Source organism: Sturnus vulgaris, chromosome 1 (assembly GCF_052056855.1).
Source record: "Sturnus vulgaris isolate bStuVul1 chromosome 1, bStuVul1.hap1, whole genome shotgun sequence".
Classification (NCBI taxonomy): domain Eukaryota; kingdom Metazoa; phylum Chordata; class Aves; order Passeriformes; family Sturnidae; genus Sturnus; species Sturnus vulgaris.
The window spans coordinates 135,595,703-135,612,327 of record NC_142243.1 but is presented as its reverse complement, the minus strand read 5'-3'; the positions used below and the strand labels follow the sequence as shown (position 1 = coordinate 135,612,327).

General features: G+C 37.2%; 1 protein-coding gene across 5 annotated transcripts in view; it reads right to left on the bottom strand.

The window, feature by feature from the left end:
• Positions 1 to 16,155, bottom strand: part of SPAG1 (sperm associated antigen 1) — a 37,285-nt gene extending 21,130 nt beyond the window's left edge. For 2 of the 5 annotated variants that reach the window (XR_015798712.1, XM_088155055.1), the window contains exons 1-11: positions 16,084 to 16,155; positions 15,565 to 15,619; positions 14,589 to 14,730; positions 13,864 to 14,023; positions 13,402 to 13,527; positions 8,734 to 8,801; positions 6,856 to 6,974; positions 6,272 to 6,377; positions 4,185 to 4,315; positions 3,472 to 3,578; positions 895 to 1,057 (exon numbers count right to left, since the gene is read on the bottom strand). Coding sequence is in view for 4 of the 5 variants with exons in the window: in XM_088155055.1 (XP_088011181.1) it covers positions 895 to 1,057; positions 3,472 to 3,578; positions 4,185 to 4,315; positions 6,272 to 6,377; positions 6,856 to 6,974; positions 8,734 to 8,801; positions 13,402 to 13,527; positions 13,864 to 14,023; positions 14,589 to 14,730; positions 15,565 to 15,586 (1,144 nt within the window). In the remaining variant the exon portion in view is untranslated. Of the gene's footprint in view, positions 1 to 894; positions 1,058 to 3,471; positions 3,579 to 4,184; positions 4,316 to 6,271; positions 6,378 to 6,855; positions 6,975 to 8,733; positions 8,802 to 13,401; positions 13,528 to 13,863; positions 14,024 to 14,588; positions 14,731 to 15,564; positions 15,620 to 15,857; positions 15,878 to 16,083 lie in introns of those variants that run through there. The other 3 variants (XM_088155031.1, XM_014879824.2, XM_088155042.1) reach the window with 3 other exon arrangements.
• Positions 16,156 to 16,625: the final 470 nt, after the last annotated feature.

Below are 16,625 nucleotides of genomic sequence, written 5' to 3'. Positions count from 1 at the left end.
ATTTAGTTTCAAGATAAAATACAGAAAACATAAAAGTCACAGCTGTCATGCCACAATGCCTTAAAGAACCAACATAACTAACAGAAAGGAGAAGGGTGATATCAGCCTAGGGATGTTATTCTGTTGCAGGCTGGAGGCCAGCCATGCAGCTGAATCTAAAAGCAACCTGCCAATGCAGCCTCTGCTGCCTCACCTCCTCCTGCAAGCCATGGATTCTCATTATGCCACTGGCCTCATCCCAAGAGCCTTGCAATTAATCACACACTAATCCAGGAACGGGACATACACTTCAACTGCTTGTAAACTACATCCAGTACAAGAATTACATGTTGTTTACCTCAAATATAAACTTCCAGAGCACAGAGATGAGCTGTTACCAAAAAAAAAAAAAGAAAAAGATAGTTTCCAAAACAAACAACAACAAAAATTACAGATGTTGACAAATTATACTTGATCACTTTTACACCCTTTGATGCAAGCATGGGAAGAAAAATGCAGAAGAAAAATGTGCCGCTGGGAAGGCAGGAAATTTGTGTGAGAGAAAGATCTCAGGAACACAAAACGTTCTCTCACCAGAAGAAATTCTTAACTGGGTCCACATCAAAGGACAGGTGTAAAATTACACAGGGCACAGGGAAGTAGGTGATTTATAGCAATATTTTCCATTTGTCTCTGTTACGCCCATTCCAGAAAGAATTGCAAAGATGTGTAATAAAACTGGATTCCAGATTTCACACTCAGACCTCCTTTAAGTAATCAGTGGTAGTTTAGTCTCTGAACAGGCAAAATTCTTTGCAAGAAAATACAGGTGAATTGTGTGAATAAACATTACAATCTTAAAGACAATTACTTTTTCCTTGGGTTAAAATAAAATAGGAAATGATAAGACATTACTTTTATCTCCATCACGTCTTTCACATTCTTCTGTATTTTCCCCTCTTCCTTCACCACTTTCTGAATCCTCTATCTCTTCAATAAGTATTTTTTTTCCTTTGCCTTGAGGCTCAGATACAGGTTTTAAACCTTCCAGTTTCCCTTCAATCTCTAGCAGACTTTTCTACAATAGAGAAAAAAACCAGCAATAGCAGAAGTCTTTTTTATTACGTATATAAATTACAGTTTATGTACAGAAAATACATTCTGTTAAATAATCCATGTAAGAGCCTGAAGAATAACCAAGATAAATGTTGCCAATATAAAAAGATGGTAAATAAATGGGAACTTTCCAAGAGTCAGCATCAAACCGAGATCAACAGTCAGTTTCTGTCTCTCTCACAAGAGACAGACACAAGATATCTTCACATCTTTGTGTGAAGATATCACATAAATAAATAAATACTTTTCTTGAATGCACTGCTTATCGAAAAACAAACAAACAAACAAACTAAATTCAAAGGAATATAAGTAGATTTATGATTGTGAAATCTGGCATGGCCTACTAAGAAGAGATGTGGAAAACAGGTTCTCTAGAGAAGCTCCAAAAAAAGCCTAAAATCAGAATCAAAATTGATGCTATGGAGAATCTGATGTCAGATGGATATCTGATGGAGAAATATAACTGAGAACCCAGAGACAACAGTCTCTTAACAGTGTAGCAGAAGAACACTGTTGAATAATGATAAGCTTTGCTCCTCTTATAAGAATTGCAATTAGATGATCAAACAGCTTCTCATTCCGTAACATTTTTCCATTATGCAAAAAAAACCCTTTAACTGCACTTGGAATCATCACGGTTAGAAGAGACCTTTAAGCTCAAGTCCAACTGTAAAACCAGCACGGTATCACCATAACCCATAAACCACTACATCACTTTACACCGTCAGAGCAGAGTAAGACACACCCAGCATTATGTGGTATTCTGAATGTAATTCAATGCTGGGCAAGAAAGTGTCATCTCAGTACTCCCTGTCTCAAGAAAAAGGTAAGAACAGGATCAAGCAAAGATTCACATGGACAAACGATCTTGAAGAATTCCAGCTACTGACAACCAATTCACTTTTGTATTAATGATTCTGCATATAAACATGCACTCTGCATATGTTCCATACATTCATATTTAGCTCAGTAAGGTTTGGAGGCTCCTCCAAGCAATGAGAAAATTGAAAAAATGCCCTGCCAAGCACTTGTCACTTCCAGATGTGCCAGCCAAGCCATAATAGTTGGCATGGATAAGGACAAAGTACAAATGTCTGCTTTCAGCTACAAAAGCACTACTCAGCAAAGCAAGTAATGGAAGAGTAATCAAAATGAATGACTACCTATGTCTGGTATTATGAGAAGTCTAAGCACAGCCTATTTGACACATCTTTTCACAAAGACTGTTGTAGAGTTTGTCATCACAGACTCACAAGCTATTTAGTTATTCAGTCTTGTAAACATAAAAGAAAAAGACCAAAATCTCTTCTAGAACTCAAATCTAGAGACATGTAATTCCTTGGTTGATACGAAATTCAGGAACTATTCTGCACAGGAACTCAGCTCCAGGAACACCCTAAAAGGGATAAATGCTGATGTGGTGAATTTGATACAAGAGGCTTGTACCACTTTCTCTGGTTCAAGCAATAGTAATAAATAACTCCATGGAAAGAAGCAGCAATGAGCCAGCTGGTAGCAGCTTATGATATGCCACCAACAAGAGCTGGACAGAAGTCATAAGTTGGGACAATTGCACAGCATCCAGAAGTCATATGTAAAAACATTGGGAGAGTAGTACTATGATGGACTCATAATTAACACACAACGAGAAATGTACTATCAGAACTGCCCATTACTGAAGATTCTCAGGACATGTAGGGTCCAAATGCAAGGACTGTTCTAACCTGCAAAACATCCCTAAGGTACCAATGAAAGGACACAAACCAATCCTCTCCTAAAACAGCTGAAGTAATAATAGCACAAGGACCCCATCCTGACCTTGATTTTCAAAGAAATCATCTGTTTTTCTTTGATCCAAAATTGTTTATGAAGGGTCCAGATTTATCGGAAGGTATGAAAGATTTTTCATCCTACCTTGGAGATGAGAAACGAGGATCACACTGAACCAAAGACAGAATCCAGCTCTTCTCCTTTTGGGTTAACTTTACCACTGTAACAAAAAAAGCTTGGCATCCCTGTTGAATTTTTCTTCTCATTATGTATTCATACTTAAATGCACCTATCTCAACGGATCTTTTCAAGAGAAATTTCCAAATAGCTTTGATCAGCAAGACAGTAATGCTGCAAGCATATTCAGCAGAAAACGTTTTAGGTACCTAGATTACATTAATAGAGAAGACTTTTCCTCATAATCAAGTCCTGAACAGAAGATCTGGCCACATTCAATTTCCACCACATGTGGCCTTGGGAAGTTGATCAACAGCACAGCAGATCAAGCGTGTCCTCAAAACTCATAAGACAACATGAACTGTACTCACTTTATGCTACAACTGCATACAACCTCTTTCTAGCCATATTCAACTCACTGATCTTTACCTTAGCCCTGGAGTTTTCTGGTTCAACAGACAACACTTTATTCAGATCCTCTATGGCTGCCTGGTAATTCTGCAGATGACTATGTACAGTGGCACGACGCATCAAAGCTACGAAAGAACAAAGTATATTATCTATGTATTTAAAGTATAAAGTGAGTAGAAATACACTATTTTTTTTTAGATATATTGCAGTTTTAAAAATTCTGCACTTACTTCTATATTAACTGTTTTCTTGATGATTTTTACTGATGCAATTTCATATGACATCTTTTGAGGCAGCAATCATGAATTGTGAAGTACCTTTTCATAGTTTTCAAATTTTACCCCTCCACCCATGCAAATACAGTTAGCTGCATTCAAGTCCTTGACTTCAGAAAGAAATAAACCAACAACTTTGATTGTTTTCATGTCACTTTTAAATTAACTTATAATTCAGTGTGGGTGTTATGAAAACACAGCACAAATACAAGAGGGTTCATAGTGATCATGTGAAAAACATGCTGCCATGTAAGAATTCCCATTACAGATCAACAGGATGAATAGCATAAAGCTTCACTAAGCCCCAAAGAACCATTAGAATTACTTTGGGGAGCTACATTGTTTCCTTTTTTATACTTAGACCTGATCTAAAGCTCAGTTAAATCAAATAACAGCATGTACCATTTTATTTGCTAGAGGTAAAATAATGCATTGAAATTTTGTTTTCTACTTTACCTTTTATGTTGCCAGGTTCTATATCTAGTACCTTCTCACAATCCTGCAAAGCACTGTCCCAGTCCTGAAGTTTGATTTCTGCTAGAGCTTTGTTATTATACACAGCTGCAGTCGGTATTACTGATATACTCCTAAAAGAAAGGGAATATTGATCATGTTAGAGTCACAGTTAGAAAACCTGAATCTAGAAACACTTCACTACTGGAAGCTGAAAACAGTACTACCACCAACTAGATTTACTGTCTTCAGAGGCCTCTTGCTTGCCAAGACTTAGACCTGAGATGTTGCAGAGGAGATGCTGTGGCTCGTCTGTCACTTAAGACTGCTACCTCCTCCCAGTCCAACAAAACTGCCAAATGGAACCTCTGAGAGATGAAGAGTAACCACACAACTCTGGGGATTATGAAAAGCATGGTGGTGGGGAAGAACACATGGGATTCTTTTTGATCTTGCTTGTAAAATGGAAAGACTTAGGTAGCAGTGGATGAATTGCCCAGGTCAATGCCTGGCTAAGGGCTGGTATTGTAGGTAGGGCTTTAGCTTCTGTAACAACAGGATCATCTCTGAGGAATAAGGACAGCTAGGATGCACGTAACAAAATGGTATAAGGGAACCTTTACTAATGTTGGAAGGAAGATCCTAAACTGTGTTCGTTGGAAAGAGTAGCAATAGAAGTGCCAGGGGGACAGCACACTGCAATAGACTCACACTTTCCTTGTGAAAAAAAACATAGTTGAAGAACAATCTCCAATGATTGTCCACAAATGCTCAATGCATGGAAACAAAAAAAAATAAAAGCTCTCTGCAGCTATGATCCCAGTGGGATAACAAGACAAACAGGCAAGTGCCAGTCAAGAAAGCCAATGGGTAAGAATAAGAGGTCAGACTCCACAGCTTCCATTCTACAATTCACTCCAAAATATTTTACTTAAATATTTGTAACTCTAAGAAAATAGATTACAGATAGAGTTAGAAAAGTGAGTGTGGTGTCACTATCGTACATTTTAGAAGGCATACAATGTCCCATGGGGGTCAAAAATGGAAAAACTCTCCATTAGAAAGGATTCTGCAATCCTTAGTAATTAGTACCTTATTTTTGTTCCAAAACCAGATGTTTTTACTTATTTTTATATTATATATTTGTATATTATATATTTGTATTTTATTTATTGCATATGAAATACAGCTATAGACTTTTTTAATGTTTGTGTAAAAACCCAAACAAAGCAAGAAAGATCTTAAGGCTACAGGTCAAGACCAAAAAAACCCCAACCTCACCACACATCAAATGCCTCACTTAAGCAGCTTGTGCTCTATGAATATTATTAGAAGTGTGCACACACACCACACATACATATGTATTTATATCAGCAATCTCCTGATAAATTTTCATAAGCTGCTCTACAAAACCCTGCCTCCTTCAGTGTCAATGTGAATGATACTTCCTAAACATAAATCTGTTAAATATTTATTTTATTGCTGTTCCACACTATTTCTATTTATTATTTTCTCCATACTTATCTGCACTGACCACAAATGCATTAACATTCTCATACTTTTTTTCAAGGTTGTCCCACTACAATATCATAGCTCATTAATTATCTTCACATTTCATCTCACTGTAGTGTCATATCATTACCCTCTGTTTACACTGGTAATGAATACCCCAAGATTCCCATGTACTTTAAATTTCTAAATTATAACTTTGACACTTCTGATTTCTGTTTTTTTTAAAGTCTTCACCATTTCAAAGCACAGAGTTAAATTACATGTGTAATTATTTTGTTTCTCAACACTCTGATTAGCCTTTTATTTTTATAAACATGCCCTTGAATTTCAACGGTTTAAAAACTCTGAGGAAGTTTGTGACACCTCCACACTAGCCCCTTCTCTTCTGATAAATAAAAATCAGTATCAGGACAGATCAGTGCTTAAAATATTATTCTCTCAATTCTTTCTGCACTTTTGAAAATAATCTAGTTGGCACTAGTTGCTTCAGTAAGAAGTCGTTTCCATTACATTGGTCTAAAAACAACATTCACAAGTAAGAGTCATTAAAATAAAAGAACACAATAGGATTTACTCACCGAGTGTAGTATGTCACTGCTTCCACATAATCGCCAGTGGCAAAGGCTTCATTGCCCTTTTCTTTTTCACGGGTAGCAATAAACATTTTCTCTCTCTTTGTCATTCCTAGCAAAAAAATATTTCTACACAACATCAACTAGCAACTTGCACAGATGTAACCAAAACAGTCAGATAAAATACTTTGAATCTCATAGTCTGCATTTTTTGTAAAAGCACATGGCTTACTAAAAGACGAATTTGTATTTTATTTTCTCTAATAAAACACTAAATTCTTCTGATAAGTATACCATTCAATGTGCAAGAAAAAAGCAGTTGGCTAACCTCCATCATTAATTTATATACCAGATGTATGCTTTACTTCTTCACCTAGTGCTCTCAGCTAAACATAAACATTCTTACTGTTTATTAACCAAGACTAGATTTTTTTCAAACATGGCTTCAAGCTCACTTGATGATCTAACAACTTTTAGCATCTCTCGGGGCTGAAAAACAAAGGCACGTTATGATACACTTCTTTAATTAGTATTCATACTCTACAACACAGTATTACAGCTGAAGAAAAATTATGTTTCTAAGACATTACCACTTGTGTCAATTTTCTTTTCAATTACAGGTAGACTTGGCCTACTGAAGAGTCTTGCTTTTGAACTACTTTCTTCACAGTCTTCATCAATTTTAGAGCATTCCTTTTCCACATCAAACCTTTAATTAATAAAATGACAAATTCAATAATGCTGCATAGCAAGACTCCTCAGCTGATATAAAGGCATATTTGTATTTTCATTACAAACCAAAGGAAAAGAGATACAGGCTGTGCTCAATTATTGGTGACCAGGAAAAACCTCTGCCTCACCTCCTCACCATCTTCCCCAAAAAAGACAGGTAAAATTTAAGAAACAGTATCACCAGGCTCCATCCCAGCCCTATCAAACATCCCTATTAACCTTTGCCGAAATAACTAAGAAACAGCTTCAAAGCAATTTAGCCAGTAAACTTGAGATAAGTAGTCTCAGACACTTTGAAAGCTACACTGAAGCAGCTTTTGAAAACAGTGTTGGAATGTATGTCAGAGAAATATTGTACAGTACTACCATAGTACTGTAAAATAAATATAGTAATAATCAACTTCTATGCTATACAGAAACATTATTCTTACTATTTTTCTGTGTAGAGTATAATGAAAAATAGCCTTTTCACAATAATCTTGACAATATTAATAATTTCTTTTTGAAATCAAGATATTATTTTGAAAATTTATCCAACTCAAAACCTTTTCACGTGAGGCTAATTGTTCTCTATTTTGAATCCAATCTTTTGCTAGCTTACTTTTACCTATTTATTATAAATTAGTCACATTTCAAATAAATGTTTTTAAAATAATAAGTGAAACATTTTGTTTAGAAATTGCCTAAACAATTATTTGAAAGTTTTGAAGTTATCCTCAAAATATTTTAATACCATGATATGCTTTAAATTGGAAAATATCTTACAAACAACTCTGTTTCAGTGTACTCATGATCCAAAATAAATACATTCTATGGGAAAATTCACACCCTGTGCTATTATCAGCATGCTAAAGGACTTAAAGACAGTGTACATAAACGTGTAAACAAAATCTGTACAATTACTTCGGAAAAATACAGTAGCAAGAGTAAAGAATAAATTAATTAAAGAATAAATTGTTGCAAAAGTTATTTTTATAACCTATTTTCTTTGTCCACATTTGAGCAGGAAGGCACTAATTTCTGAAGGATACATGCATGAAAATTACTGATATGCAAAACTTATGCAGAGCAGGGTTTTTGTAGGTGCTTTGCGGTATAGTTTCATTACCCAAATCCCACAATATCCCCATCTACTGCACTGGAAACTTCTGCTTCCTCACTCTGATTCTACAGCCACCTGTCACGTAACATGGGAGGGACATGTGCCACTATTACATGATGCAGAATGTCTTTGTATAAGAGCTCCATCCATTCTAAAATAGTTACTGTCTAAACTTCTATTAAGTGTAATTGCATCCAAGTAAACTGATGCACTGCCTGAAGCTCATTCCTTGAGGTTAGTGGAGTTCAGTGCAGGAGTAAGTATTCATCAATTTTGTTTTCAATGTAGAACTGTGGCTTTAGATATAGAGAAGTACATGTTAAATAACCCTAAAACGGTTTTCAAAAATCTCATCAATTAAGTAATTAATTTTTATTTATTTTTCTGCTGATTTACTATATTTCAAACAGCTTGTACAAAAGTATAGATTAACTTCTCAGCTGTTAGCAACACAATGTGTCATTTGCATTTTAACAGAATATTTATTAAGAAAAACCAAAGTTTCATCAGTGTTACAGTTCCTTAAAATGCTGACCTTAATACTATGTTTCTGCAAAATACATCAACTGTGTTCCCTAGTTAAACAAATAAGTAAGGTTTATTAAAAAACTGAAATATAAGGGATTTAACGTACTTGTCCCATTCACTGTAATCCCGTGGTATGTTTTTCTTGCTTCTTTGCTTGTTTTGCAATTTTTTGTTCTAAAATAGAAACAAACAGCCATCTTATAAGACAAATTGTTGCAGTGGAATTCACTTTTTGGTTTTGTTTCTGCAGCACGTATTTTCCTAGCAACCAACACTACTTGTGACTAACCTCAGCTCAGTCTTGAAAATGTAATTAATCTTGGTTTAAAGAAAATCTTGATGCATTTAATGCATCACTTCAATTTAAGGAGCTCCTGGGTCTCACACTTTTTGTCTGCTGTCCTGTCACATCACGGAGGCACTGAGTGAAACTTTCTAATTAGTATCTTGTGATGCCATCTTCCCAACCACCCTTTCAACATAGCAAGGGAGAACTCAGTCTTCGGAAAACTCAGCCTTGTGATGAGGTGTTTGACACTGAGATTGAATCAGTAATCAGTCAGGTTTTACGCTTCCCTTTCCCAAGAGAATTCAATGCACAGATTTTGGTAGTCTCTAGAACACTCATAACAAATTTGCAAATAAATTACTTCAAAGTAGTGTCTGGACTTCTTTTCACCATTTATCACTTCACTGAAGTCAATTCCAAGATTATTTACATTAATTTTAGATTTTAGACAAGCTCCATCATTGAAGCTTGCCTTACCTAAAATTTATCTTGAGGACCTTCCTTCAACAATCACTTCTGACAACCAGATTTGACTGCCTTGCATCTCAACCCATCTCCTACACTAATGGACTCTATTTCCCTAGCTGTCACCTTTGGCATCTCTTCTACCTCTATCATGAAACTATACTTCTATGCCCCTCCCTGCTTGTTGACTTCAAAATGCTTAATAGCAAGGTGTGGTCCCAAGCAGGTATTTCACAGTGGAACAGCCAGTTCAAAATATTCCCATCTATCCTGTCCTGCCCATTCAGTCCTCCTCTCACCTTGCAATCCAGCATTCACTGAGTTAGACCAGTGTAATTCTTTGTAGTTACGTATGTACAATTTTCTGCATTTAAACAATCAATCTCACAGAGATCACAGTACAATCCCCAAATATCTGTACCAGTTCAATTCAGCATGTGATAAACTGGACCAATGAAATGACCAAAAGCTTCCTAAACTCATTTTACCAGTGGTGACACTGTAACAAGGACATACTTCTGCAGCTGGATGTAAACACGTCAATTTACATAATGCAAATGTGACTCTTCCTGTAAACACTTCTATCTATAATGTTAGGTTACACATTTTTGTAGTGTATAACTCCAGAATTACTTTTAATGTTACCTCTTTCAGGAAGCGAGACAAAATGACAGATATGATTAGTGATCAGCACATGTTTAGAAGAGGGAACTCCTAAGTATGCCTTCCTGAAACATGAGTTATCATTATATATCCATCCCGGTGTATATTACAAATGTATTCATTTAATTAATATCAAGTTGGGGTTTTTTTCAGCAGAAGCCCTTAATTTAAATGAGCAAAAATACTGCAACTCTCAGAAGAAACTCTCACTCATTACATTAATGTAACTCCAGCTTAGGGAGAAAACTATAGCATGTACACTTAAGGAATGAGGAAGAAACATTGACTCAAAAATCCATTACTGAAAAAATTCTAAGTTTCAAGTCTTTGAAATAATTGTAATCAAGCCGTGGTTCCAACAGAGTTAGGAATTTCTCGATCAGTAATTATTTCACAGGATCTCATCCAAGAGGCTTTGATGAAAAATGTACACTTGCATGTCATGGAACTAAAAAGAAAAATCTTTGTGCTTGTCATGTTTCCTGTCATAATTCATAATGTATGAATCCCACAGGGTTTGAAGCCCACTGAACATTTTCTGGGACAAAGATGAACACACAAATTACCTTCAGTACAGATGACAGAACTTTGCCAAGGCTCCTATGGGCCCTGTATGCTCGCCTAAAGCATTACTATTCTACGGCAGCTAACCAGTGTTAGTTTTTAATTCAGAATATCCAAAACAGCACAAGGACTGTTAGATCCTATTAGAGTGATTTTTCTAACATAAAACTTATATGCATTTTGCATGCCCTGGGCTGTAGCATGAAGAGGTATCTGAGGATGCAAATCATTCTGGAACAGTATTTGAAACGTTTGGCAAAAGAGCCTAAGATGAAATCCCATCAATATAGTCTTTTTAATATGAATATCTTTATACACATGCTTTAGTTCTCTCCTGGACAAAATGAGGCAGCAAAAATAATAATTATGCAGCATGGACAATTAAGACAGTTCTGGGAAGTGTGATAGGAAAACAGGGGTGTAAGACAGAAACTTTCACATTGTGTTATAAAAGGGGATATTGCATAAATTTTACCCTTTTACAGTCCATTTTTGGAAAATCCCCCCCACCCATGGATTCATACTAATAAAAAGAAAACACTATATAGAGTTACAAACTATCAGTAATGAATTGAAATTACACCTACATATAGTATCAGCAAGAAAATCTGATTACAGAAAAAACAAGATGCTTTCATTTACCAAATTTGTACCCATTAGTGCAATCCCTGGTTTAGGGTCAATAATGATTTCCAGAACTGGATTCTTAGAAAATGATGAACTTTTTATGCATCAGATCAGATGAATAGTCTCCAACCAAGTAATAACATAAAATTATGGAAGGCTTTGTGCATTTCTTTCTAACAGAGAGCATAAATTTATCACAATGAATCTAAACTTGAACCCGCTTACAAAATTATATGACGCGAGTCTGAAAAATAATTATAGTCCCAACTGATTAGCCAAACATTTTTAAAAACTGTAAGATGACATGTATCTTTATCAGAAAGAAAGAAAAAAAAAGAAAAGCTGATTATGTATATTATTCAATTTTTTTGAGATTTCATGTTACAGATATAAATTAAGTGTAAGCTATACAAGCAGCTTCTTTTTATTCAGTAGGATCTAGTAGTGATGCAACTGTACTGCTGCATAAAATGTTTCAGGCTTCCCTTCTCTCCTCCAGGACAGGTTACAATTCCTTCCGAGGCCGTCTGCTTAGACAAAAAGAATGGAAATCACATACCACAGGTAAAGCATAAAGCTATATCTAGCTTTCATGGATAATAATACTAACACCAAAACCTTGAAGGGAGAACAAAAGCTGAAGAACAAAAGAACAAAATTTGTTCTGAAGACTGTTGCATGGGTAAAAGGAGGAGGAAAAAAAGGTGAATATTTTGTCTTTGAATGGAGAACACATCCTCTTTAGTAACATGGTGTATCCTAGACTTCAAGACACTTTTCATAATTTTATGCTAACATTCTGAACTGGATTTACTGAGTTCACATGGTATTAAACCATTTTCTGTTCTGGCAGTTACACAGGACATGAATCAAGGATAAAGCTATAGTGGCACAATCCATCTCAGCAAAATAGGACAGTCAAAAGGAACATACATTTCAAAATATGAAAGAGTACACATAATTAAAAAAAAAAACCAAACAAGCCACAAACCAAAACAAACAAAAGCACGCCTTAGTCTCAATACTAACGACTTATAAAACATGCACTGGAATCCCCAGCCTCTTTGTATACCACATAGACTACCTAGCTATCCCAAATATCTTGGTCCAACATCTATGTAACAGCTGACAGTAAGAAGTTGTTTCTGACAACATAAGAACAAAAATCAAGCATTTTTTAATACATAATTACTCAAGAAAAATAGGAATTAGAAAGATCACATGACCTGTAAGGATCTCTTCATAACATTTCTGACTCACAAACCTCCAGAAAGAATAATGCTTAATGAATTTCCTATAGTAGTGCCTCAGAATTTCAAAGAAAATTTTGAGAATCAGACTGAACTGCTCTGTGACAGTACCTGACAATTCAGAAAAATCCCATCCACAGCTACTTGTCTGCCAATCCCTTCAATAGCACTATATTTAGTATTGGCAAGAAAAGCTGACCAGAAAAAAAAATCTGATTTCAGGCAGATAAATAAATGAAAAAAAGAAAAACCCACCAAAATGTAAGGAAACAAATACCTGGAAAAAAATGTAAATGTTTGTCCTGTAGTCATGGAGATTTGTTAAGTCTGCTTAAGGACTAAATTAGGAAGTATGCTGTGCAGTGGGAATACCAACACAAGGTATAAAATAAACACAATCAAAGGTGATATATACATCAGCACTACCCTGTATCAGCAATACAGGAGTGGCTATAGAGTGAAACAATTGCTGCAGAGGCTCTACCATCCACACTGTATGAGTTCCAGGGTGTTTATTTTGGACTGGCTTCTGACTGGCCTCACGGAACAAAAGCCTGCTGGCAGCTGGAGAAAACCTTCTGGCATAAATTCATCCAGAAGGAACCTAGTTCACATGCTTAAACAGTACTTTGAAATATGAATCGAAGAACATAAAAGGGTGTTAAAGGAGAACTGCTTTGGCAGTGAATTCTTGATCAGAATTAAAATATTATTACAATACACATGCTAGTACTAAGAAAGCATTTTTGTTTAAGCGTTGGCCTCTTGCAAGGGAGCTTTAAAGTTTTTATTTTCTGGTTAATAAAATAAATTTAGTAAGAAAGGCACAATGATTAGAAGTTCATACATATCAAATATCCCAGTTTTAGAAAAACCTGTAATTAACACTTACAATGAACACAAAAACTGGAGATACCTGATTAGTAGGAAGGCAGCTGCTGGAACAACGAATGGGAGGCAAGTTATCTTGTCTTTCATTCAGTGTGTCTGGTCTCAAGAGCTGTGATTTCTTATCATCTTCATTCATTTCTGTCAGCCAGCTCTGAAAATAAATAAATAATATATTTTTACCTTAAGGCAGTAGAGCAATTATCCTTTAAAAGACTCTTAATGAGGAAAAGCGGTTAAGACAAAGAGCAATAGTGCTTTTTTAATAACCAATATAAAATAAAAATAATATAAATAAAAATATAAATAAAAATGATTTAAAAAATCTGTTGAGCTAAAATGGGCAGTTACGCAAGAAAATAAATTTAAAAGCATAATCCTTTGATAATTTCTTCTTTTAATCAAATAATTACATTCTACTTAGTCACAAGAAGAAGACTGATACATCACAGTGATTATATTATGGACCATTATAAATTAGATCCTGTACCATCAGTTCATTATTAATTGCTTCCCATTCTTCAGCTGTGAAATCAGAAGCTGTGGCTGGAGGCTTCTCTTTTCTCAGAGCTCTGCTCCTTGGATCCAAATGCTCAATACGCTTTTCACAAACCAATGTAAGCTCAGGGTAACACCCCTCCTCACCAGACCTTTAAAATGCAAAGATAAAAATGGTAACAAAAAAAAACCTAAACTGCACCACATCCTCCACGTTTCCCTCTTTGTGTAGTCAGTACAGTGACTGCAGAGGACTGTTTTCCTGGTACAACCCAATTTTGCTATCATCTAGGAACATTTTTATTAGAAAACTCCAGTTAACCTTCAACTTTTTGTGGGCATTTTCCAGTGCCCACATACACAGTTCAAAATTATCACAACAGTGCTCATAAAAAAGAAACTTGTGTCACTTCCAGAGAAAGTTAAACAGGTGTGGCATTGAAATTGCTAGTCAGGCAACATGAATCATGAGAGAACCAAAACAGAGTGGCAGCATTTAAAAAAAACCTAGCATTCAGTTACACACACCTTTTGAATGGTTAAAAAAGGACTTGAATTTCTAGTGTTATTGGGACACGTTTAGCATGATTACATTAACTTTGTATTTTAATTTTAAAATGGAAAGTCACAGACAGGTTCAGACAAATAGAAAAGGATTCCCTCAAATTTTACAGAACAGGAATATAATTATTAATGAAGGTAAAAAAATAAATTTACCTTAATACCCTGAGAATCTTTTCCAGGTGCTTAACATCTGTGCATTTTTCAATAAACTTGTAGTCCAGATGACTAATAGGTATTTGATATGTTTTGGTGGTTCCTTCACCCAACAAATATGGTACTGACTCATCACCCATAACTAAATATTAAAAGAAAAAAAAAAGTGATTCTGTAAGCTTCTAGTTACATTTTGAAGTAATGACAATTTAAGGAATAAGCCTGTTCACATTCAACTCTCATGCAAGCAGACCTATAAAAGAAAAAATGTCAGATTTGAAGGCCTGATCACATGAACTGTCCTTGACAAAAGGCTTACTGACAGAAGTATGAAATGTGCTTTGTAAGAGCATGCAACTCTACTGCTTCTTCAAGTCAGAACAATTCTGAAAGACCATTTAAAGAAATATTGCCAACTTTTGTCTACCACATTCTCTGTTTTACTTAACACATACCTGTTTTAACCAAGTGGGAAAAGCATGAATGAGAAGATAGTGAAGGACACTCCTTTTTTCAGAGGGAAGACATTAACCAATGCAGTGTATCTAAAGGAATTAAAATCTTTGGCTTCTCTGTAGGCAAAATTAATTCAATTTTCTTTCCTCACTAGCTGCATTTTCTGGGTCTCTGATTATATTACAGCACTAATCTGAATCTCTTCCAGTAAGTCTGTAATTGATGAGGGATTCAAATGGGACATTTCTGTCTCCCTGTATCTTTGATTTGCTTATCTGCATATTTTTCTGTTTTGATCACAAGCTCTATGGAGCTGAAATTCTTTCCTCCCCCCCCCCCCTTTTTATAGTGCATGAAGCAATCAGCTAACTTTTAAGAAATAAGGGCAACTAGTGAGTATGTGAAAACAATTATGTATAGTTATAAACTAAATTAAAATAATTACGTTCTAATGTCTTGCACAATTATACACATTAATTTGTAGTTACAGAAAAATGTTTACAATACAGTATCACTTAACTGGTCATAATTAGGTGCCGCATAGAGATTCTGCCCAAGACTTTACGGTTTCAGTACTAGAAAAGGAAGAACACACATGGAAAGAGGGACAAACGCAGGAAATAATTAAAGAAGAATAGAAGAACTAAAAGCTCATCACCACCAGCGGTTTCTCGCGTTTATTCCCCTGGCCGTGAGGGAGCTGCCCAGCGTGGCTCTCGGGTGACCAGGGCTGGGCGGCTGCTCGGGGGCACAGCCCTCTCCCATACGGCCTCCCCGCGACTGTTTTATCCGCGGCCGGGATCAGGGATTTACCTCCACGCCGGCCCCCAGGCTGCCCTCACGCAGCGCCGGAGCCGGGGCAGCGCGCCCGGCCCGCGTGTAGCAACTGTTGCTATGTACAACATGGCGCCAGGGACACGGCGCTGCCGGCCCAGGGATGCCCTGCCGAGGCTCCCGCAGAGCCCTGCCGAGGCTCCCGCAGAGCCCCGCCGCCCTCCGGCAGCGACACTGGCCTGGGCTGTCATTCTTCGGCACCCACCTGCACGGTGCCGCGCTGTCTCCGGGACACGGGCCCGGCCCTCTCCGGGCCGAGGGCCGCCCGTCCCTCGCTTGGGCGGCGCAGGCGCGGCTGGGTCGGGATCGGGGCTGAGGGCAGCGCCTGCCGAGGGCGGGCAGAAATGCAGCGCCCAGCGGTGCAGCTCTAGTAAGCGTCATGTTTATGGTTTCAGTGCAGTATTTCACTCAGCGGAGAGCAACCGGGCCCTTTCCCGACGCCCGTGTCCCCAGGCGCCCACAGCAGTGTTGCCCGCCAGCCCTGCACTCCCCCGGCGTTGCTCTCCAAAGCAGGTCCGTGCCCCTTCCCGAGGCCAGCGGGGCTCTCGGCAGCCTTGGCGTGCCCGCAGAGAGGCCAAGCCCGCCTCCCTTTGCCAGCGACCTTCGGCAGCCCCTCTCCCCCTCTCCCCCTCTCCCTTCTGAGCAGCCGAGTCAGTAGCGACCCCTTCGTTCTGCTATGAAGGTGCACGCTGTGCAGGCCAGGCTGGTGAACTGACAGCAACCGTGTAGTAAAAAAGGTTATCATTT